Genomic DNA, 23,914 nt, shown 5'->3' on the forward strand with positions numbered 1-23,914 from the left:
CCCTCGGGCCCGAGTGCGCCTGCCCACCAGCCCGGGGGCGGGGCTCGCTCCCCTTCCCCTCCCTCCACCCTCCATCCCTCCTTTCCCCTCTCTCCTCCCTCCGCCCCCTCCCTTTCTCCCCGCCCCTCCCTCTTCTCGCCCGCCCCTCCACTCCCCGCCCCGCCCTTCCAGGCTGGGCCCGCGGCCCCGGAAGGAGGCAGGCGCGGCGGCGGCGGCGGCGGCGGCGGCGGCGGGACGCAACACAACAAGACGAGACGTGGGCCCCGCCGTGGGCCGTGGGCCGTGGCCGGCGGCCGGCGCTGGAGGCGGGGCCGCGGCGGCGGCGGGCCGGAGCGCAGGGTGCCGGGGCCGGGGTGGGACCAGCGCTCGCTGCCGCGGCGAGGATCCCGAGCGGCCGTGGCCGTGACCGTGGCCGTGACCGAGACCGGGGGAGCGGTGAGCGGGACGGGGGTAAGGGCGGGGGCGCCGGCGGGCACCTGCGCGCGGAGGGGGGAGATGACAGTGGCCGCCAGGGCCGCAGACCGGCCTTTCCTCGCTGCTGCCCTGCGCGAGCGCTTAGCAAGTGCCTGCTGTGTGCCCTGGGGCAGGCGTCTGGCGGGGCCTCTCTCCCCTTGGCATGCATGGCCCGAGGGGCGGGGGAGTGCAGCCAGAGGGGGGGCGCTCCGGCCTTCCCCGAGGTGCTCGTACCCGTGCTTGTAGCCCCAAGGTAGGGAGGCGTTCTTCGCCCCCGAGTCCCGTTTTGAAAGGCAGGTGTATAGGGGTGCAGATGAAATGGAAAGCCAATGACAAGGAAGAGGTGATGCCCTCCTCCCCCCACATCTGCCCATGGACCCCCGGTTACGACCCCCTGCTCTAGGGTCATCTGTTCGGCGAAACCCAGCCCGGGGTCCCCCAGCTGCCGGCGCCTCCCCCAGCCCTCCTGGCCCTTGCCTTGCCGGGGAGGGGGGGGGTGCAGCGCGCACTGTGCCGGGTGCTAACTCATTTCCCTGGCCTCCAAGCGCTTACGCTGCACCCGCTGGAGCACGAGGTGGGGAGGGTGGCCCCCACTGGGAGCCCTGGGGTGAGTATCGAGGACATGAATAGCGCTGCCACTGCGGAGGAACGTCGGGCCGCGCTCCAAAGGGAATTTGTTTTCTTCCAGGAGGGCGATGGGGCCATTGCGGTTTACCCAGCAGGGAAGGGAGTGAGGGTCAGATCTCTGCTGAAGCATCCCTGTGACAGCTGGGGAGAAGCATGTGCTCCAGGAAGGAGGAGGTGAAAGGTGCCTCAGTTGTTGGGGCCGGCCATGGAGGTGGGCTGCCCCTGGGGACTGGATGGGCCGATGATGCAGGTGACGAGTAGAGAGAAGTCAGAGGGGCCAGGTGCGAGCCTTAGGTCAGCTGAGAAGGGTCTGCACACAGGTGGGAGGGAGGGGAGAGGGGCAGATTTCCATCAGGAGTGTCCCCCTGGCCTCCAGGCCTTGGTGGTGGGGGGGGGGGGGCCTACTGGGCCCACGCAGGTGCTCACCAGCTGGGCTGGGGCCAGGCACAGCTGTTCTGAGGCTCCTGATAAAGCATTTAGGATGGCTGTGCTGTGCCGACAGGCCACAGATAGAACAGTAAGCTCGAGCCTGCCCTCCAGGAGCTACTAGTCTAGTGGGGAAAGTCTCCTGTCCATCGGGGGCTTCCGCCAAGCCGAAGGTCAGGCCTTTTCTTTCACAAGGAAAATGAGAGTGCCTGCCTCTGGGCATTGTTAGCTGCTTGGGGCCCTGAATGCCAGGCAGAAATGTGAACCTGGCTCTTAGGTGTCTGTGTGAAAAGCAGGCTTGCCACACTTGGAGGATGGCATGAGGGTGCTAAGGAGAGCCTGCACGCTCCTGGTCTCAGTGGGCTCAGAGAGGAGGGTAGAAGATCAGTAACATCCAGGACAGCCTGGGCCAGGGAGAGGCAGAGCTGGGAGTTCAAGGGAGATTTCTGAGGGGTGGGCTGAGGAGCCAGAGCAGGAGTGGGGGGTACGGCCCCCTGGAAGGAAGGGGCTGTCAGCTCCGGCCAGTACTGCCGAGGGGCGAGGGGGAGAGAGGCCCTTGGCTTCAGCAGTTTGTCGATCCTAGCTGACCTTTCAGAGCTTGGTTGGGGAGGGAGGTCTATGCGTTAATCATAGACAGCTTTTCCTGGAAGGGGAGGAAGGAGCTGGAGGGTTAACAAGTCATTCTGCTTTCTTTGCTTGATTTCTCCAGCACAGTAGGTACCCTCACCAGAGTCAGGACGTGCTATGAACTTAAGTCTGTCCGATAATAATAATAATAATATGTGACTGAGTTAGTCATTGGGAAGGGACAAGCTGTGTCACAGGTTCCCATCACCTGATAGCCTGAGGTCATTTGTGAGTTGGGTATCAGTACACCTCCCTCTCCCCCAAGATGGCCCCAGTGCAAGAGAGTGGGAGCCAGTTGACTGTGATGGCTGTAGACAGTGAGTGCTTAATGAGTGCGGCTCCTTGGAGCCTCATGGGATGGTTTCTGCTCATTTTATCAATCTCATATCAGTGGAAGCTGCCTGGGTACCATAGCTGAACTAGAGACCTTGGTCAATACTGCAACACGGCCAGTCTGGCAGAAGCGATGACTCGGGCCTCCCCTGGCTTTAAGTTGGTTCTGTTGAAAACTACTGTGGCCAATGTGGCCGGTCTTGGGTCCAGAAACCTGGCACTGCATGCAAGTCAGCTTCCCTGGACAGCCTCTGGCTATCCCAATTTACAGAAAGGGATTGCTCCATTCCTTACATTCTTTAAAGGGCTTGGAGGTATTCAGAGTGGAGTCCCTCTGGTCAAGAGTCCTCAGGGGAGTCATCCTATTTAGAACTGGTTTTGGGCAGAGAAGCAGCCTGTGGAGAGGAGAAAAAGCCCAAGAGAAAGGGTTGATTGCTGGGCTAGGGTCCCAGAGACACTGGGACAAAAGCAAACATTGCCTATCCCCCCTCAGAAGGAGCTGACATTCATTTGGATGGGGAGACATGGGGTCCAGCTAAGATAGATACCAAGTAGATGAAAGGGGCAGGGAGGCCCTGGCAGTCGGGTCCCGGGGGACCAGGAAAGAAGGTGGGGCTGAGGGGGAGAAGGGTAACATATCCAGGGGAAAGAGGGGATTTCAGGTGAGTGCTGCACCATCTACCTTCACTGGGTGAGGAAGCAGGCTCTGCCAGGTGACATTTGAATGTAGGTCTCTTCTGGGTGAAACCCAGGCTCTTTCCTTCCCTGCCCCAGGCAGGCCAGGAGAAGGGATGGCAGAATCGAGAGAAGTCTCCTCCAGTGGTTTCAGGCCCCAGGAGGACAGGAGGCCTAGTCCTGTGCTCTGCAGGTGGAGTTTGGGGTTGTCACTGGAGGAATGATAGAAGTAGATAAGTTTGTGTCAGGACAATTGCCTGAATGTCTTGGAAGTGATGATCAAATCTAGGGAGCCTGGTGAGGAAGATCGAGTTAGTTGACTTCAATTGAAAAAGCATTAAGCACCGGCCCTCTCAGTCCTCGTCCTCCTGCTCCCCCCCTCCCCACCTTGGCGATAGATACAAAGACAAAAATCAACCATCCTTGCCTTCAGGGAACTTAGGTCCTGGTTGGGAGAAAAAGCAGTGATCTAGAAAATCAAACATAAACTATATAAAGAATAATTTCCAGGGAGCAGGGCACAGGTCGCATATGAAGAACAATTTTGTGGTTGGTTTTTTAAAATTATTTTTATTTATTTCATCAAATATTTCGCAAATTAGATGTAAAAAAATTTTTAACAATCATTTAAAAAAAATTTGAGTCCCAAATTCTCTTTCCCACCCCTCCTTCCTCCCTGAGAAGACAAGCAATTTTATTTTGATTATATACTGAGCTCATGCAAGACATTTCCATAGTAGCCATGTTGCAATAGAAGCGCCACACACACAAGAAAATAAAGTTAAAAAAAAAAAGTCCGCTTCAGGCTGCACTCAGCACCGGGCAGTTCTCTCCTGGAGGAGGAGAAGAGCATCTTTCATCTCGGTCTGTTGGAACTGTCCGGGGTCACTGTCAATCCCAATTGACGATCGTTGCAATGTTGCTGTTCCTGCACGCAATCTCCTGGTTCTGCTCCCTTCCGTTGGCCTGTGTTCATACAAGTCTTCCCAGGCTTTTCTGAAGCCGTGAAGGACAGTTTTGTTAAATTGGACAGGTTTTCTTGAACAGTTTTTTATTTTCCAGTTTAACTTTAATGAGAGATCATTTCCACATACAAAGGATAGAAAAAGGGGGAGTGCAAAGGAAGCATGAGGAAGGGGAGGAAGTGGGGGTGGTCATGGAGGGAACCTCTGTCCTGCTAGCCTGGAGCATGGGGTCTTTGCGACGGCCATGGTCAGATGGGTCGAATCATCCATTTCCAGAAGGTCCGGAAGTGGAGGTTGGGGAAGCAGCTGGAAAGGCAGATGGCTGGGGAGGATCCTGGGGCCTGGCTGGCGGTAACCAGGTGAAGCGAGTTACAGGTTCTGTCCTCTGGTCCCTCTGGGCTCTTACCAGTTGTGGAAAAGCAATTTAGAGAAATGTTTCCATGAACCTGAGTTCTCCATGTAATGTAAGGTATTATTAGCCACGTTGTTCTGGGTTCTGGAAGAGCTGGAGCCAAGCCTCCTGTCTGCTGTGTGCTTCCGGAAGGCCTCTGGGCGGTTCTCTCCTAATTAAATCACAGGTCTGGGGCCATAATTCTCCCCCTAACAAACAACTCAGACTCTTTAGGCAATTTTTTTAATGAGCGTGTGGCAGCTTTTTGCAACCGATGGAATTACATCTCTCTACGGAGGATTTGGCTCGGTGAAAGAATGATCAAAGTAAGAGAGGCTTGGGGCAGCAGCGAGGGGGCGCCATAGTGCTTCGAGGGGGGAAGATTCATCTTGGGGAGTTCAAATGTGGCCCCAGACACTTGCTAGCTGTGTGAGCCTGAGCAAGTCACTTCACCCTGTTTGCCTTGGTCTCCTCATCTGTAAAGTGGGGGCAATAATAGCACCTCCTTTCCAGGGTTGTTGTGAAGGTCAAATCTTTGCAAACCATAATATGCTACGCAAGTGATAGCCAGTGTTGTTATCGCTGATTTTAGAGCAAAGTCTGGACAGGCCTGCGTTTGCATCTGCACAAGTAAAACGCCACCGAAAGCAGCTTTTGTTTTGTCCCTTCCTAGTCGAAGGGCCGGCCTAGGCAAAAACTGAGACCACGTGGAACCAGGGAGTTGGAAGGCGAAACCCCAGAGGAGCTGCGTTCCCTGGACGACCACGGATCGTCCAGCCTCTCCTTGGATACCCTTTCACTGCCTTACTGGGATGAAAACAACAATAAAATACGCGTGGGGGCAGGCGTAAAATCTTACACAAGACACCTGGCATTTCGCAGAGGACAACTAAGGTTCAGTAAGGAAAAACCACTCTTTTGCTTTGTGTGGCTGTTGGCTGGCTGCTAGTGAGCCCTCCGCAGCTCTGCCCCAGCTCTTCCCCAGCTCTCTGCTCCTCCTCTAGGATGGGGATTCCAGGCAGATGCTCCCCAGACTGCCCTGTTCCGTACTGTATGAAGACATGCCAAACAGTGGCTCTTGGAAGTCCTCAGTGAGGCTATTCTCCATCTCTCTTCTCTGTATAGCCTTGTAGGACTGGGTGGGGGGCGCCATGTTGCTTTCCTCAGAGATTTTACCAATTTCCATCTCTGCCTGTGTTGCCTTTGATGGTTGTAAACTACCTTTGCCAGGTTAGCGGGTGGCAGGCTAGTGGTCAGATTTGTTTTCGTTTGCATTTCTCTAATTAGTAGAGAATTCGAAGAGTTCCTCGGTGGGATTACCTAGTAATTTAGTGAAGTTCTTGCCAGTTTGCACTCTCTTCAAGAGAAGATAAGCATCTGTTAATTTTGATCAAATTCTTCTCCCATGATTTAAGGGTTTACTCCCTTTGAGCCCACTGATTAGTAACACTTTGGGGACATACACCTGTGTCGCCTGTGCAGGACAGACTGAACCAAAGTGTAGGGGACCATTTCAAATTGGGAAGTTGTAACAAAGATTCTTTGGTAAAGTTGTCTTTTCCTCTTACTACACGTGCCCTGTGCCCAGTACAGTGCCAAGCACAGAATGGGTGCTTTATCATCAAGAGCTTGCTGGTTGGTTGGTGGCCGCACGGGCCTGTGGCTGGAAACGTCTCGTCCATGGGCAGACTCTCCATCTCTTGGCGGGATCAGGCAGACGGCCTTCTTTGGTGACTGGTGACTTTTAGGACCAATCAGGTGCGGCGTTTTCTTCATTACTATGAAAATAAGAGTTTTCCTTCCTTCCTTGGGGGGTTCTATACCTCGTGCCACTGCCCAAGTGGATCACACTGAGTTTCAGGGTTTATTTTGCTCTGGTTTTTGACGCTTCTTGCCTAAGGAGAAGCAGCAGAAGCAGAAAGGGGAGGCTCTGAGCAATGGGGCCAACCTAAGCCACTGGACCCCTTGTAGACAGACTCCGTTTTCATGTATGAGGTCTGCTTATGGGGTCACAGCTCAGTGGCAATGCCCATAATGCTCATTTCTGTGGGTGGCTTACTCTGGTTCTCACCCAGTGACCTTTTCACGTCATCTGGACTCAGGATAGTTTGCATAGTTTGGGGGGCCCAGACTTGGAGATCTCGGGCCTGTCCCTTTTCAGTAGTCTGGGGGTGGTAGGGATCCCCTTGAAAGGCTGACTGGGGGAGAAGAGCCCCAGGTTTGGGGGGGGGGCTGGCCCTTTTAGGCCTGAGGGATGGGGAAAACTAGCTGATGATTAGAACCTTCTGAAAATACCCTTCCACTTTTCAGAATCCTCAGTGGTTCCCTTTTGTCAGTAGGGGAAAGTACCCATGCCTCTGCTTGGCACTGTCTGTCCTCTTTTCTAGGCTGCTTTCACATACATTTTAAAATTGCAGCCAGAGTTCTGACCTGTTCACTGTTCCCCAGGGTGTAATAATGAGAGCTACCACGGCCACATTAATAACATTATATGGTGCTTTAAGGATAGCAACGCACCTTATGTACTCATTTCCTCATTTCATCCTTACCACAATGCTGTGAGATGGGAGCTATATTATCCCCATTTTATAGACGGGAAAACTGAGGCAGACCTGGCCAGGTTGGCCAGCTAGTCAGTGTCTGAGGCAGGATTTGAATTCATATCTTCCTGACTCCAGGCCCAGCACTTGGTAGCCTCATGACCCTTCAGCTCATTCCTTTGTGCAGGCTGTCTTCCATGCCTGGTATGCTCTCCTCTTTACCTCTGCCCTTGGAATCTTCAGGCCTTCGCTTCAGTGACCCCTCTTAGGGGAGGCCTTCCCTGATTACCCCCCCATCCCCACTCTGGGTTCTCTCTGCCCACTCTGGGCCTTGGCATTTACGTATTGGTAGGCATGCTTCCTGAAGACTGTGTATGTGTCTTGTATGTCTTGATACGGGCTTGGGGTCCTTTGACCCATCTTCTTGGGGAAGGTGGAGCCTGCTGTGGTGACAGCTTGTTGGAGTGTGTTTGTCCCCATCTCTGCTCTCGGTTCAAACTTGGTACCCAAGCTGTCCTGCAGGAGGCAGCCTGAGCTCTGTCTCCTCACCCCTCTCCTTTTAGGGGCATCTTTCTCGGTCACCCTTAGGGACTGCAGGCTTTGTTTGGTCACCTAAGGTGAGGCTGGTGGGATCCCTCCACCGTCCCCAGTCGGCATATATTTATTAAGCCCTCACTCTGTGCCAAGGACCCTGCCAGGCCTTGGAGGCACAGAGAAAAAAGGGAAACGGCTCCTGCCCTCAGGAAACCGACAGGAAGAATAGAGAAGTCCTGTGATTTCCTGGGTGCCAGGAGCTCCCATGGTGGGGCCCTGTGACAGAGTGTCAAAGAAAATGACCTGAAACCTTTCATAAACACACAGACGCACCTGCACGCCATCCACTTTTCACCTGGATGCTCTGCTCGCAATCCAGGATGCTCATTACTGGGAAAACCTGTTTGTAAAATGCCTCCTGGCTGCCCCCTCCTCACCCTGCTGTGCTGCCCTGACTGGGGGGATGGAGCTTAGCTCCCACATCTCCTCATCTGGGCCCCCTAAGCCCCTGCCTTCCTCCCCCTTTTGTGTGTTGTTTTCCCCCATCTGATTGTAAGCTCTTTGAGGGCAGAGACTGGCTCTTCTTTTTATTGGTTCCCCAGCACTTAGCAGGTGCTTAGGTTTCCTCTTGACCTCTGTATCAAGGAAGTGAATGCTATAAATTTGGCCTGTGCTGGGCTTCTTCGTTTGTGATTGGTTCCATCCCCAGTGAGGGGAGGGAAGCCGTGAATTTTCACCCTTTGCTCTAACTCTGTAACAAGTATTGGAGACCCCATCATCGTGGGCTCCGAGGTGCCCAGAATTCTCTCGGGCTCTGTTGGACAAGGGCGGATTTGAAGCAGGGTTAGCCTCGCTCAAGGCGAGCCCGAATGTGAAGAAGACAGGTTTTGTCTTCCGAAGGCTCGCAGTCAGTGCCACTCCGGGATTCGGTTGTCGAGATGTGCAGAGAGGCACCTGAGGAAGGGAGGCTAGCCTTGTCTTGAAGGAGCTGTGCAGGAGTCTCGTCAGTATGGCTCACACTGGCGATTTGATCATTTCCAAGCCTTGTGCTTGAAGTCCAGCACATTGGGCCGAAATCAATCATCCTTTCTAAGTTAGGCTTGTGTTCACGAACCTGAGTTTTCTAAACAATTGTCACCCTGATGTCCTTGTAATATTCCTGCTTCCTCGTTGTCCCGTGACCAGTAATGGGGCTTCTCTGCAGGCACTTGGGCTTCTAGGAAGGAGAGAAGTTTCTCCTTCAGAGATCTTACACTTGGTCCCTGGGATTAACTTCACAAGTACAGGAACACAGATGCTGTCGTGCTCTCTGGGGGTCAGCAGGGTGAGAAGGCACCCTTCCAGACCCAGGGACATGGTGATAGGCCAGCTGTCTGTCCTCTGCTTTGGTCAGGCCACATGAGGTCAGTTCTGGGTGCCTTACCCGGAGGAGGTCTTAGAAATCCCCATGACTCTCAGGGCCCAGTCTGAGCAAGTTCTTTTTTTGTTTTGTTTTGTTTTGGGTTTTTTTTGCCTTTTTGGTGAGGCGATTGGGGTTAAGTGACTTGCCCAGGGTCACACAACTAGTAAGTGTTAAGTGTCTTAGGCTGGATTTGAACTCAGGTCCTCCTGACTCCAAGGCCAGAGCTCTATTCACTGCGCTACCTAGCTGCCTCTGAGCAAGTTCTTGCCCTCCATGGCGCTGCCCCTTCGAAACGACCCTTTATATATTTTGTATGAAAATCGCTGATGGGCCTGCTTCTGCCTCCCCACCTCATAGGCAGTTATTTGAGGCCCGAGACCACTTGGTTTTGGTTTTTGTACCCTCAGTGTCTGGTGGCATAGAGTAGATGCTTTGTAAATGCTTCCTGAGCTCAGAAGAGAGCAGCACCTGACATGGGGCAAGAGCCTTGAGTACCAGGCACGTGACAGTCAGTGGAAGGAACTTAGATGTTGACCCTGCCCAGAGTCTGAATGACCTCCCTGTGGAAGAGTGAATGGGTTTGTTTTTGTTTGTCCTTAGAGCCCTGGGTGTTTTCAGGGGCTCCAGAGCTTGGATAGGGAAATTATGACTTTATTTTCACTACCCTAACCGAAGTTTAGTATATTCTGTAATTGTGGATTTTAAAAAGGTTTTTTTTTTTTTTGAGGTGTCAGTCAGTAACCATTTATTCAGCACCTGCTGTCTGCCAGGCATTGTGCTATGTACCAAAGATGCAAAAAGAAGCAAACCTGCCATCCACGAGCTCTCAGTCTATACCGGGAGGGGTCTGTCAGCCTGCCAAAGAGGCCCAAGAGACAGAAAAGGCTAAGACCCCCTGCCCGAGGAGGCAGGATGGGACCTGTGGTCTCAGCTGTCAAGCTTCAGGCTTTGTGTCAGGGAGACCTGCCAACCTCCAGAGCTGGTATGTGTTGGGTGGCACGCCCCCTCCCTCCGCCCCTTCCCCTGAGATAGAGTGACCACTTAGTGAGCACGTGCTGGGGGCATTCCTTTCAGGTATGGCTGGTTCCTTCCCACCTGTGATCCTATGATCCTGTGACCTCAGCCAGGCATATAACATTTATACTACAATACCTCTGAGGAGAAGGGGATTATGGAAAGAGCCTGCATGGGAACACAGCCAGAGGGAGGTCGATGGTGGTTTGTGTGTTGTAGGACCTGATAATGGACGATAACGACCTTATTTCCAGGGACTCAGGTGGCCTCCCCTGCAGAGTAGCTCTCACCCCATTTCCACCTTCTCATTAATAATAGTATTTGTATGTCTGCCCATCAACATCACATAGAAAAATCTACCTGGAGTATGGTTGACCTTTTTCTAGGCTTTTCCTGTTTCCCCACTGTCTTCTGTTAGCTCGCTCTTGCTATGGGACTGACTCACCTCGCATACAACCCATAAAAAAAAGTTTGGTTCTCCCAGTGTATAAGAAAGGCCCCTGTGGTAGTGATTGGAGGACCCTGGCTTCTTTGAGAAGCCTGAGAGGAGGTTCCTGAGAGTCACCTCTGCCTGTCTAGTGTTTGGGGGCAGACGGGATCCCATTTTGTAGCGTTTACCTTGTGGAAAAGGAAGACACTCCTTAAAATATTTTTCCGGAAACTCCCAGAGAAAGCAGGATGATTGTTCTCCAGATCCCTGGAAGGCAAATAGAGCTGTCCCAGGACACACTGGATTTGGGGGAGCTGCTTTTTTCCTCTCAACTTTTTATCCCGAGACAGTTCCCTGGGGGGCTGAAGGGCAGAGTCAGGTAAGAGAGCAATACGAGGAAGATTTTGTTAATTAATTTATTTTTTGGCTAGAAAGTGAATTGAAGTTGGCTCCCAAATTGACACACGTGTCTCTACCTGCCTTCTCATCCTGTTCTTCTCTCCCCTGGGCTCTTGGGCTGGGTTCTTCCCTTAGGCAGAGGTGAGCCTATTAATGGGGATGCACAGGGGGCTGGGACCTTAGGGCTTACAGTCCAGTCCCCAGAGAGCTGAACTGGTAAGCGGGCAGAGAGCTCCAGAGGAGTCCACTCTGCCTCCTCTTTGTCAGTCACTGCAGCAGCGCCCAGTGCCCAAAACACCCAAGGCCGTCATCTTTTGACCGACACGGGCTAAGGTAGGCAGCCAGGCTAGTTCTTGATGAGCATAGGGACAACAGATACGGTGCCGGGGCTGTGTTTCCAGGTTGGTGGAAGTTGCCAGGCCTAGCCTTCTGAAGAGCCCGCCGTTGGGAATCCAGGGTCACGTTGATGAGCAGGCCTTTGGAAAATTCAGTATGTGCTGAATAAGCAGTAGTGTTGTGCCGTGTGTGAAGACGTTTAGGAGGGTGTTGATATGTTTAGGATTGCCATAGTTCCAATTAGATTTTATCGCACATATGCAGTTTTTGACCTTCACCACTGGAGATGTGTGTGTAGTAGCCTGACCAGTTTGGACTTCCCTGAGAGCCATCAGCTCTTCCCAGACCTTCACATGCATCCCCTCCCTCAGGCCGGTGGCAGTGACTGCCTGGTGGACAGTGTGCCAGAAGCATCTCCAGCTGGACATAGCCAGGACCGTATTTGTCATTTTCTCCTCTAAAACCCCTTGATCTTTCCACTTTCCCTTTTTATTGATTCCTGATCTGTATCTGTCTTCTCTCCTCAACCACTGTCTCACACACACCCTTTCATCTCTGCTTCCCAAATGACCCCTCTAGCCTTGTCTAGAGCTGACAGATTTCGATTGGCCATCCTCCTGAAGTCTTTCCTGTTCCCATTCATAGTCCACGGGGCTACCGAAGACATTTTCCTAAAGTGCAGGTCTAATGATGTCCCCTCCTCTACTCAAACTCCAGTGGCTTTTTTATTAATATTTTTTTCCAATTACAAGTAAATCAGTTTTTAGCATTCATTTTTTAAAAATTTGAGTTCCAAATTCTCCCCTTCATCCTCCTCCCCACCCCCCCGAAGGCAAGTAATTTGATATACATTATACATGTGCAGTCATGCAAAACCTTTCCATATTAGCTAGGTTGTCTAAGAAAATACAGATCAAAAAACCCACCAAAAAAACAAGAAAAATAAAATTAAAAAAAAAAAAAAGTGCTCCAGTCAGCATTCAGACTTTGTCAGTTCATTCCCTGGGAGTAGATAGCATTTTTCATCATGAGTCCTTGGGAAATGTGTTAGATCATTGTATTGCTGAGACTTCACAGTTGATCATTGTACAATATTGCTGTTATTGTGCAACATTCTCCTGGTTCTGCTAACTTCACTTTGCATCAGTTCACATAAGTCTTTCCAGGTTTTTCTGAAGCCTTCATGTTCATAATTTGTTATAGCACAATAGTATTTCAGTATACTCTACAACTTGTTCAACCATTCCCCAATTGATGGAGATCCATCCCTTCAATTTACAATTCTTCGCCACCACAAAAAGAGCTGCTATAAATATTTTTGTATATGTAGGTCCTTTTCCTTTTTTTTTTTTTTTAAATCTCTTTGGGATATAGACCTAGTAGTAGTATTGTGGGGTCAAAGGGAATGCTGTAGTTTTATTGTCCTTCCCACCAACAGTGCATTAGTGTGCCAATTTTTCCACATCCCCTCGGACATTTGTCATTTTCCTTTTCTGTCACATTAACCTATCTGATAGGTGGGAGGTGGTACTTCAGAGTTGTTTTAATTTGCATTTCTCTAATCAGTAGTGATTTAAAATATTTTTTTCATATGACTACAGATAGTTTTGATTTCTTCTTCTGAAAACTGCCTGTTCATATTCTTTGACCATTTATTGATTGGGGAATGACTCATATTCTTATACATTTGACTCAGTTCTCTATGCATTTTAGAAACGAGATCTTTATCAGAGAAACTTGCTGTAAAAATGTCCCCCAGTTTCCTGCTTTCCTTCTAATGTTGGCTGCATTGGTTTTGTTTGTGTGAAACCCTTTTTATTTTTGTTTTTAAATTTTTAATTAATTTATTTTGAATTATCAACAATTACTTCCATAAGCTTTTGAGCTTTGAATTTTTCTCCCCTTCCATCCCCACCTCCCTCCCCAAGACAGCGTGCAATCTGATATAGGCTATACATATATATTCCTATTAAACATATTTTCACATTAGTGATGTTTCAGGTAAGAATTAGAACCAATAGGAGGAACCACCAGAAAGAAGAAACAAAAAACAAACAGAAGAAAAAAAAAGAGCAAATAGTATGCCTCAATCTGCATTCAAACTCCATAGTTCTTTATTCTTTGTGGGTAGCATTTTCCATCATGAAGCCTTTGAAGATGTCTTAGGTCCTTGTATTGCGGAGAAGGGTTAAGTCTATCAACGTTAGTCATTGCACAACATGGATGTTACTGTGTACAACGTTCTCCTGGTTCTGTTCACTTCACTTACCATCAGACCATACAGGTCTTTCTAGGTTTTTCTGAAGTCAGCCTGTTCATCATTTCTTATAGCACAATAGTATTCCATTACATTCATATACCACAACTTGTTCAACCATTCCCCAATGGATGGGCATCTTCTCAATTTCCAATTCTTTGCCACCACAAAAAGAGCTGCTGTGAATATTTTTGTATATGTTGGTCCTTTTCCCATTTGTATGATCTCTCTGGAATATAGCCCTAGAAGTGCTATTGCTGCGTCAAAGGGTATGCACATTTTTATAGCCCTTTGGGCATAGTTCCAAATTGCTCTCCAAAATGGTTGGATCAAGAAACCTTTTCAATTTTTTTCCCAGCTATTCTTTTTTTCCCCCCGAGGCAATTGGGGTTAAGTGACTTGCCCAGAGTCACACAGCTAGTTAGTGTCAAGTATTTTGTCTGAGGTCAAATTTGAACTCAGGTCCTACTGACTTCAGGGCTGGTGCTCTATCCATTGCGCCACCTAGCTGCCCAGCCCTTTTTAATTTAATGTAGTCAGAATTATCCATTTTACATCCTGTAATGCTCTCTATCTCTTGTTTGGCCATAAACTCTTCCCTTATCCATAGATATGCTAGGTAAACTACCCTGTACTGCTCTAATTTGCTTGTAGTATCATCCTTTAAGTTTAAATGATGTACCCGTTTTGACCTTATCTTGGTATATGGTATGAGATGTTGTTCTATACCTAGTTTCTGCCAAACTGCTTTCCAGTTTTCCTAGCAATTTTTGTCAGATGGTGAGTTCTTGTTCCCAAAGCTGCGGTCTTTGGGTTGATCAAATACTAGGTTACTGAGGTATTTTACTACTATCTTGTGTACTTAATCTGTTCCACTGATCTATTCCACTGATCTACCACTCTATTTCTTAGCCAGTACTAGATTGCTTTGATAATTACTACTGTATAATATAGTTTTAGATCTGGTATGGCTGGGCCACTTCCCTTCACATTTGTTTTCATCAGTTTCCTTGAATTCTTGACCTTTTGTCCTCCCAGATGAATTTTGTTATGATTTTTTTCCAGCTGTATAAAATAAAATAATTTTTTGGTGGTCTGATTGGTATGGCACTGAATAAATAAATTTAGGTAGAATTGTCATTTTGGCCCCCCCTTGAGCAATTAGCATTTCTCCAGTTGTTCAGATCTGACTTTATTTGTGTGAAAAATGTTTTGTAATTGTGTTCATAGAATTCTTGGGTTTGTCTTGGCAGGTAGACTCCCGAGTTTTTTCTACTGTCTGCAGTTTTAAATGGAATTTCTCTTTCTCTCTCGCTGCTGGGCTGTTAGTAATATATGAAAATGCTGATGATTTATGTAAATTCCAGTGGTTTCTTATAGGATCAAACACAATTTGGCATTTAAAGCCCTTCAGGAACTGACTTGAACCTCCCTTTCCCTACACAGTTTGGGTATAGCCATGCTGGCCTTCTCCCTCTTCCTTTAACAGTTCTCCCCTGTAGAGGTTCAGCTCGTGGGCCAGTTCCTCCAAGAGACCTTCTCTGATCTCCCAAAAGTCACCACGGGTTGACCTCTGTTATCTTGATAGAAAGTGCGGCATAGACAGAAGGGCAGGAGTGCGGCATAGACAGAAGGGCAGGCACCTGTTGCCTTTTCTCTTCTTCTCTAGCCTGACACATATAGAGGAGCTTAATAAATGTTTGTTGGTTGATGGGTTCCTTGTCCTCACTTCCAGCTTCTATTCATGTCTTTTAAATTCAAGTTGGTTGGACAGAGAGGATCACAGAAAACAAAAAGGAAAATTTTGATTACATAAAATTAAAAAGCTTTTACACAAACCAAATGCAGCTAAAATTAGAATGGAAAAATTAGAATTGGGAAAAAGTCTTTGCAGTAAGTTTCATTGATAAAAGTCTCATCGCCAGGGTATATAAGAAATGGATTCAGATTTGTAAGAGTAAGAGCCATTCCCCATTTGATAAATGATCAAAGGATATGAACAGGCAGTTTTCAAAAGAAGAAATCCACATGACCAATAACCATATAAAAATGCTTCAAATCACTGATAAGTAAAGAAATGGCAATTACAGCCACTCTGAGGTTCCATCTTACACCTGGTAGATGGGCAAAGTTAATGAAAGAGGAAAGTGGTGTGTTGCAGGGTCTGTGGAAGACAGGGAAGGGAATAAGTAGAAAGCACCTACTAGGTGCCAGATATTGGACTGAGCCCTTTACATATGCTACCTCGCTTGGTCCTTGCAACAACTCTGGGAAGTAGGTGCTATTACTATCCTTATTCTATAGTTGGGGAAACTGAAGCAAAGAGCCATTAAGTGCCTTGCCCAGAGATAGCCGGCTAGTAGGAGTCTGAGGCAGGATTTGAACTTGGGTCTTCTTGACTCCAGGCCTCTGAAATGTGCCTGAAAACAGGTGCATTAATGTACTGTTAATGTACTGTTGGTGAAGCCGTGAATTAGTCCCGCCATTCTGTAAAGCAATTTGAAATAGTCCAGAAAGTTAAAAAATTTCACATCCGCTTTGACCCAGGGGCACCCCTGCTAGGCTTTAACCGCACAAAAATCAGAGAAAGAGGGAACGGACCCTTGTGTCCAAAAATACAACTGCTCTTTTAATGTGGCAAAGACCTGGAGTCCTTGGGGTGCCCTTCCCTCGGGGATGATGAACAGGTGTGGTGAAGGGGCTGGTTTCAGAGAAGCCTGGGAGGATTGCAGAAAGGAAATAGAACTAAGAGAGCTCTCCCCCTGCCCCTCCTCCATGAATCAGGGTGCTGGCTCTGCCAGTTAGCCCCGGCTTCTTCCCACCCCGCACAAGGGCTCCAGGAGAGAGTGGGCTTCTCCGAAGTTCCCCTGCCACCCTTTGGAACAATGAATTTATTACTAAGGCAAGCAAGGACATTATGGGCTACCGTACTTGAGCAGAAACAGCACCAGCGAATGTCTCTGCAGAGCTAAGGTCGCAGCGTGCTGGGCTTGTTGGCTGCCCCCAGACTCCTGGTTCCCTCTCGTTTCCTGACTTCTCCTCACTGCTAGGGGATCCCCCCTCCCCCCAATCACCTTGTTTTTAGGCTGTGCAGAGCCTTGCTCAGACACATTTTCTTCCCTGATAGAATGTAAGCTTCTTTCTTTCTTTCTTTTTTTTTTAATTAATTTATTTTGAATTATCAACGATCACTTCCATAAGCTTTTGAGTTTTAAATTTTTCTCCCCTTCCCTCCTCACCTCCCTCCCCAAGACAGCATGCAATCTGATATAGGCTATACATATACATTCCTATAAAACATATTTTCGCATTAGCGATGTTGTAAGGAAGAATTAGAAGCAATAGGAGGGACCACCAGAAAGAGAAAACAAAACTCAACAGAAGAAAAAAAATAGCAAATAGTCTGCTTCGATCTGTATTCAGACTCCATAGTTCTTTCTCTGGATGTGGATAGCATTTTCCATGATGAGGCCTTTGGAGATGTCTTAGATCCTTGCATTGCTGAGAAGGGCTAAGTCTATCAACGTCAGTCATCGCACAACGTGGCTGTTACTGTGTACAACGTTCTTCTGGTTCTGCTCACTCCCTCAGCATCAGTCCATACAAACCTTTCCAGGTTTTTCTGAAGTCAGCCTGTTCATCATTGCTTATAGCTCAATAGTATTCCATTACAGAATGTAAGCTTCTTGAAGGCAGGGATGGCTCCAGCTTGGTCTTGGTTTCCCTGGTTCCAGGCACAGAGAAGGTGCCTTAGTCTAGTGCCTGGCACATAGAAGTTGGTGCTTGATAAATGTTGATTGATTGGTTTCTTCTATAGAAGAATGCGTTCTGAGCTCCAGAAACTGATTCACAATTAGGCAGCTGGATGGCACCGAATCGCTAGGAAGACCCGAGTTCACATTTGGCCTCTTAAATATTGCCTGCCTCAGTTTCTTCATAGGTTAGATGGGAATAATAACACCTGCCTCACAGGGAATTGAAGTAGATGTACGGTGCTTTGCAAACATTAAAGCATTATATAATTGCTAGATATTTTTATTGTTAATAAGATTTTTAAAAACCACAGTAAATCCATACATTGATGAATATGCAGAGGAGGCTTTCTTTTTTCACCTTTCCTTTTAATATTTTTAATTGATGTTTTTCATAGAACAGTCTGATAAAAACCCTAAAACAAAATCTGCTCTAATGCAGATCGGCAGTGCCCTCTTTCTAGCTCGGAATTGTGGCCAGTAGCCTGGGACCCTGAGAGGTGAGGCCACTGTCCAAGATCACCTGCTGGGATGTGTCTGAGCAAGGCCTGGGACTCAGGCCTTTCTTGCTAACCAAGTGTGACTCCTGAGCTCCACACCAGCTGCCTTTCTGTGTTTTTGAGAACAGGTCCATCCTTCTTCCTTCCTAAGATGAAATCCTTTCAGGAGGTGATAACGGGTGTCAGCTTCACAATTCACTAAGTTTTATTTGTTTTTCTGTCTTTTGCAAATCTCTGAAAAGCAGAGACTGGAGGAGAGGAGGAGGAGGAGGACGGGGGCCAGCCCTGCATCTGGCGCCAATAAATGAGCGTGCAAACACTTCATAAGGATTTTGGTTTACAGTGTTCAGATGAATCTTACTGGCCAGTTCACCGATTTTGTGGCTAAACATGTGTTTATAGCTTTTTAGTTAAATGCAGCATGAATTTTAGTGAGTTTTCCTTTGGTTTGCCATCTTCAGTTTGTTTTATTTGCACTATTCCCTGCCATGGTCATGAGACAGCTCCCTAATTTGTATTTTGTGTTTTTTTATTCTGTTACATAGATATTATCTTGCCCTGAAAGTTCCGGGATTTAAAGAGATGCCCAGCGTTGAAATGCCGGCCCCCAGCAGTGACTGTCCACATTTGGAGTCAGTGGGCGAAATAACAAAAGAAAACTTGATTCAGAAGTCTCTTGTAAGCTGCACGTTTTTGTGACTTCAACATTTGCCTGAAATCAGTTTGCTTCGTGCTTATGGTTAACGACCGAGTGTGTGGACGTGGTCATTTAATTATTTTTTCATTGATAGTGTTCCGAGAGAGCTGGATGTGTGGGAATCTGTAGTCACGTGAGTCTTGGAAATGGCTATTCAGAAAAGTTCCAAGAAAAACCAAGCCTCAAAATCTGCATTGGGAAAAATTCTGATTTTAACAGGATGGGAATAAAGGAAGGGGATTTTTGTTAGTGTCAGATCCGTTTGCTTTACTGAATGTCATTTGACTTCAGTATGGGGATTTGTGCTGTGGCTTTGCCTTCACTCTGTGGTTTAAAACGTGTCTGATGCTGGCGTGGTACGGTGCGAGGAGGGAGGGGTGGTCCAGAGGCGGTGAGGTTGTCTTGGCATTGGCCTGTTGTGGAAAGAGAATTAGCTTGGATTACAGAATTATAATTGATAAGTAAAAGAAGAATGAACTGTTTGTGCATGTGCATATGCGTGTGCAGATCAGTCTGATTCACTAACGTTTTTATAAAGGCGAGGGAAGAGGGGTGGCCCATTGGGATCCCCTTCGTGCACAGGACCCTGGCTCTCTTATGAACAGAGAAATAGCGGGGGAGGGGGAGGGGGTCTCCCGAGAGGTCTCCCAGGGCTGTCTCTGGGAGTGAGCTTCCTTAGGAGGAGGCCGGATGGAGACAAAGATGCTGCCCTGAGGGACCCCCAGACCTCGGTGTGTGCCGACAGCTCTGGAGGCCCGTGTGGTGGCCTAAGGGGGGTGGCTGGGGACGAGACAGGTGGTCGTTCTGTCCTCCTCCCAGAGGGTCACGGAGACAGTGGGGGAGGGGGAAGGACGGCTCAGATGTCTTCTGAGCGTATCCACCCCAGGATGCTCTGGGGCAGCCTTGGAGGGGCTGTGGATGCTCTTAGGGCATGGGGGCCCTGAGTTTAGCGAGTGGCAGGATGAGGCGGGAACCAGCAGGCCTCAGGGTGGCATCATGGAAAGAACCTGTCAGACCGTGCTCTGACTCTGACGCCTGAACCCTCCAAAGCGCTTCGAGACACTGTGTCCTCCTCTGTTGAGTGGGGGCGGCCTCCAGGGAGTCTGCCAGCGCCAGGCTGCATTACCCTAGGGACTATCTCCCGGAAAGCATTTTGAAAACTTGAACTTACGATGTGACGTCAGCGGCAGCTAGGGGCCATAGTTTCCTCAGCTGTAGAATGGCCGTCATGATGGCACCTCCCTCCCAGCGTGATTGTGGGGATTGAATGAGATAAGAAGTGCGCCTGGCACACAGTAGGTGCCTACTAAGTGCTAGCGATGGTTGTTACACTGCAAGGTACCAGAAGAGGTAGGTTAAAGAAAACAGATCACGAGCAAGGGGTATTGGTGACTCCAGGAGGTGCTAAAAATGGAAACCGAGGCAGAGGAAGGGCCTGATTTTCACTGTCGCTAGGCTTGGAGAATTTGAGCCTGACCCATCACCGTCCTGACGTCGAAAGCTCATGTCCCCTGGCTGCTGGCTCCCAGCGGGATTAGAAGATGGGCCCTTCCACGGCATCGTGTCACCACGAGAGGGCATGGAGCAGGTTGGGCAGGAGGCCCAAAGATGCCCGTGTTAAGTCACAGTGTGTCTGTGACCAAGCCTTGTACATTTGTAGGTCTGAAAGGATTTTAGAAATTATTTAATCATAAGATTGTAGCAGAGGTGATTTAGTCTAGCTGCCAGGTTGAAAGAGAAGGAAATAGGCCAGGATTTTCACTCGGATCCCCTGACTCTGATTGTAACTCCCTTTTTTCCTCTTCTGGCTTAGTTAGTGCTTTTACTTTGTGAGCCAGAGCCCGCAGTGGCCTCTCACCCGTGGGTGGCCGGGGTCCAGCCTGAGGCAGTGTGGGGAGATCTTGATGCTTATACCAAGGGCTGCGCAGGGAGCCAGAGCCCTGCCACCGAGAGGTAACAGCCACAATGACGCAAGTTTGATTCGTGGCAGAGCTTCACGACCAGAACGTGTTTGGGCTCAGAGAGCTCCTGGTGCCGGTCAGAGCAATGCAACAGTTCTGTGACTTAGCCAGAGGGAGAGCACAGAGGATGGCTGTTCTGCCAAGCTCAGGGTGCGGCCTGCTCGCTGGGCCTATCCTTGGCAAACGGGGCATCTCCTCATACCTTGACAGGCCCGAAGGAGGATGAATCCCCTGCTCAGGGCTGTGTGCCTGGCAGCTGGGACTCACACTCAGATGTCCGGGCACTGCCTGCCTCTTCTGGTCCTGTTTGGCTTAACTGGACCTGTTTACTCTTAGGGAATTCTGTTAGAAACAAAGGTGGCTGTGAAATGTTTCCTAAAAGGCTGTCTCTGTTCACAGGGCACTTGTCAGGACTGTAAAGTCAGAGGACCGAATCTCTGGGCCTGTCTAGAGGTACGTGGACGACCCGTCTGAGCGTTTTCTCGAGAAGCTTAACTAACAGTTCCAAGTGTTTATATGCTTGTGTAAGACATTTTGGATAGAATTTTATAAAGATGGTTCTAGCTCAGAAATTAACTTGTAAAGGCAAATGTATTTAAAAGACCACGGTAAAGTGTGTAGTAATTTAAATGTTTGCTTTAAATATATGTGTGCATGCGTTCTTTCCTTCCTGTTTGCCTTGGATGTTCCTCATTGCCTGTGTGTTACAGCCTGCTCACCCCTGACCAGGCAAAACCAGATCGGTTCCTGCACTCCAGGAGTTTACATCTTATGGGGGCAGGGGAGGAAGAAGGGAAGAACGTGGACACAGATAGATACATATAAAATGTATTCCCCTCCGTGTGTGTGTGTGTATGAATGTGTATATATATGTGTGTATGTACATACCTCTGACTGTAACCCCATATATCTGTGTGTATGTGTGTACGTCTAATAAGACTTTGGAACGAACGTGTGGCAGGGTGCTCCGTGGCTTTTATCCATTTACCTCAATGGTGAAACACTCATCAGTATGCTCTGCTGATTTAGGACTGAACGCTTTCTAGCTAGAAATCTCTGACGTTTTTCTTAGTTTGAGGATCACCTCTCAGTGAGGAGCTGGGGGATCCGACATGGGGAGGGTTTGGCTATGAAGTGACTTGCACGCTTTCTCTTTCTCTACAGAACCGATGTGCGTACGTTGGCTGTGGCGAATCCTACGTGGACCATAGCACTATTCACTCTCAGGTACGTGCATCCCCCCCCTGCAGATGAACGTTTCTTGTTAAAGCGTGAGCATGGATGTGAAAGCTGCTGTCATCATCATGCGTGAATTCCAGAATATTTAGATTCTCAGTTGAGCGATGGATGATTGCAGGGTTATCATCCCATTAACGTGGGAAACAGATGAATCATGAGGAAAGCATTGAAGAGGCTTCTGAGGGTGTGCTGACTTGTGTGAGGTTCCTTCATGGACGGGCATCCAATCTGTCTGCCACATCCTGGCAGAGAGATGCCCATTGATGGGAAGCCAGCTGCGTCCCGGGGCTCTCAGGTCGAGCAGAAGCAGGCTGGTGTCTCCAGGGTCCAGAGCAAGTCAGATAGCCGCGAAGGCTTGGGGTGCGGGTTGGTTTTTCTGATGCCAAGGCCCACGCTCTTCCCAGTCCTCCCCCCTCCTGCTCTAGCGGGCGGCTTTCATGTCCCTCATGTCATCTTCACGCTAGACACCCAGGTGTGACCACATTTCTACTCCAGCGCTTTCTTTGGGTCTGTGCGCTCGGTCCTTTTGCTTCTGCGACCCCCTCCCTCCCCCCATACCCCATCCTGGCCCGAGGGGCAACCTCAGCCCTGTGCTGCTGCCTGAATGACCGTGAGCCCATCCCTTGTCTCAGACGAGAGATTTCACTTGGGGGCAGGTCTGCCCCAAGGGCAGAGCGGAGTGTTAGCGGTTTATAGACTGGCCACTTTTTCAGCGATTGTTCACGTGGCAGGGATTTGGGGTCACAGATTAGTCCCCAGGAATTCCAGAAGACCTTTGGTCGATGCTTCTTTGCCCCCAAAGAGCTTAAGTGATCAGGGAATTCCTGTGAGGCCCCAAAGAAGAGTGGCATTGTTGGGGGCTGGGGGGGAGAGCTCACAGATTTGGGTTTCAGGGTTTCGTGTTGGCTTTGGCTTCAAGTTGGCAACAGAAGCTGTCGCTGTCAGTGAGATTTTCCTGAGTCTCCCAAGAGAAGCTTAATTTTTCCGTAGATTTTGGCTAATCTGTGTAATGTTCCATCTTTACGTTGGAACTTGGGCCTTTTTGTGTTCATTTTAAGGGGAGCTTCTGTGACTTAACTAGGAACTTACATTGTCAGGAGCCCTGAGGGGCGACAAAGGACGGACCTCTTAGTAGCCCTGGCCTCCAGACTTGGGTGTCAGCTGGTGCCTGGGAAGGGACAGAACCAGGAAGGCCTCCGGAGTGTGGGGTGTGGTGTTTCTCCCAAGGGGCCCTTCCAGCACTCCGTTCCTGGTCTTAGGGCATTGTTCCTCCAAGCTTTCACCATTAATGCCTGATTCATCTTCACTCCCTTCACATGCAGGCTGTAGACTACGGTCAGGTCCCTAATTCCTCCCTCCATCCCCTCCCTTGCCCTCTCCTGCTCTGTTTCCAGCCCGGGCCCTCCTTGGGCCACCTGGTGGCCCCTCAATGTTAGGCCTCGCCACCTTGGGGCTGGGCTTAGTGCAGAGGCAGGATTGTCTGAACCTCCTAGCCCAGGACCTCCAAGCCCAAGCAATCCACCAGCCCTCCTCCCCTGTGGTTACTACACCCCACATGTGACCAGTCTGCCCCTCGATTCAAGGTTTCTCTGCTGCTGTTCCTACTGGGTCAGAAGGCACTGGATGCTTAGCGTGTGCCAGGCCCCCTGCAAAGTGCCAGGGGAACAAGCAAAGAGCAAGCAGGCCCTGCTCTCCAGGAGTTTGCCTCCAACAGCCAGGAAGGCCGTTGCTCCTGGGTGACCAGTGCGGGCTTTCTGCAGAAGGTGCTATTGGAGCTCTGTGACAAAAGTCAGGAATGCTCAGGGTGGGACGTCAGGGGAGAGTGTTCCTAGCTGCACAGAGACAGATGTGATAGGCGAGCATGTGTGCACATACACATGCGTGTGCATGTGTGTGTAGGGGCGGTCTCTGCAGAGACGGGTGGGGGGTGACATGCATGAGGAACAGTGGATAGGCCCAGCTGGCTGGAGCATGACACGTGTGTGTGTGTGTGTGTGTGTGTGTGTGTGTGTGTGTGTGTCAAGGAAGACAGTGCAGACACAGGCATGGGGAGTGATGTGTGTAAGGAACTGCAGATAGGCCTGGCTGGAGCATGACATGTGTATGTGTGTGCGTGCGTGTGTGTGTGTCAGGGAAGACTGTGTAGACACAGGCATGGGGAGTGGCGTGTGTGAGGAACAGCAGATAGGCCTGGCTGGAGCATGACATGTGTATGTGTGTGTGTGTGTCAGGGAAGACTGTGTAGACACAGGCATGGGGAGTGGCATGTGTGAGGAACAGCAGATAGGCCCAGCTGGCTGGAGCATGACGTGTGTGTGTGTGTGTGTGTGTGTGTCGGGGAAGACAGTGCAGACAC

The 23,914-nt window shown here is 49.4% G+C and overlaps 1 protein-coding gene across 6 annotated transcripts in view; it reads left to right on the plus strand.

Moving 5' to 3' along the window:
* Positions 1-367: 367 nt before the first annotated feature.
* USP33 (ubiquitin specific peptidase 33) overlaps positions 368-23,914 on the plus strand; it is a 56,043-nt gene continuing 32,496 nt past the window's right edge. The window contains exons 1-5 of one of the 6 annotated variants that reach the window (XM_027874006.1): positions 4,968-5,396; positions 6,086-6,255; positions 18,207-18,339; positions 20,719-20,772; positions 21,484-21,546. In XM_027874006.1, coding sequence (XP_027729807.1) covers positions 18,244-18,339; positions 20,719-20,772; positions 21,484-21,546 — 213 coding nt within the window. In that variant the 5' untranslated portion in view covers positions 4,968-5,396; positions 6,086-6,255; positions 18,207-18,243. Of the gene's footprint in view, positions 451-1,141; positions 1,262-4,967; positions 5,397-6,085; positions 6,256-18,073; positions 18,093-18,206; positions 18,340-20,718; positions 20,773-21,483; positions 21,547-23,914 lie in introns of those variants that run through there. The other 5 variants (XM_027874007.1, XM_027874008.1, XM_027874009.1 and 2 more) reach the window with 5 other exon arrangements.

Source organism: Vombatus ursinus, unplaced genomic scaffold (assembly GCF_900497805.2).
Source record: "Vombatus ursinus unplaced genomic scaffold, bare-nosed wombat genome assembly UNPS02014804.1, whole genome shotgun sequence".
NCBI classification, from domain to species: domain Eukaryota; kingdom Metazoa; phylum Chordata; class Mammalia; order Diprotodontia; family Vombatidae; genus Vombatus; species Vombatus ursinus.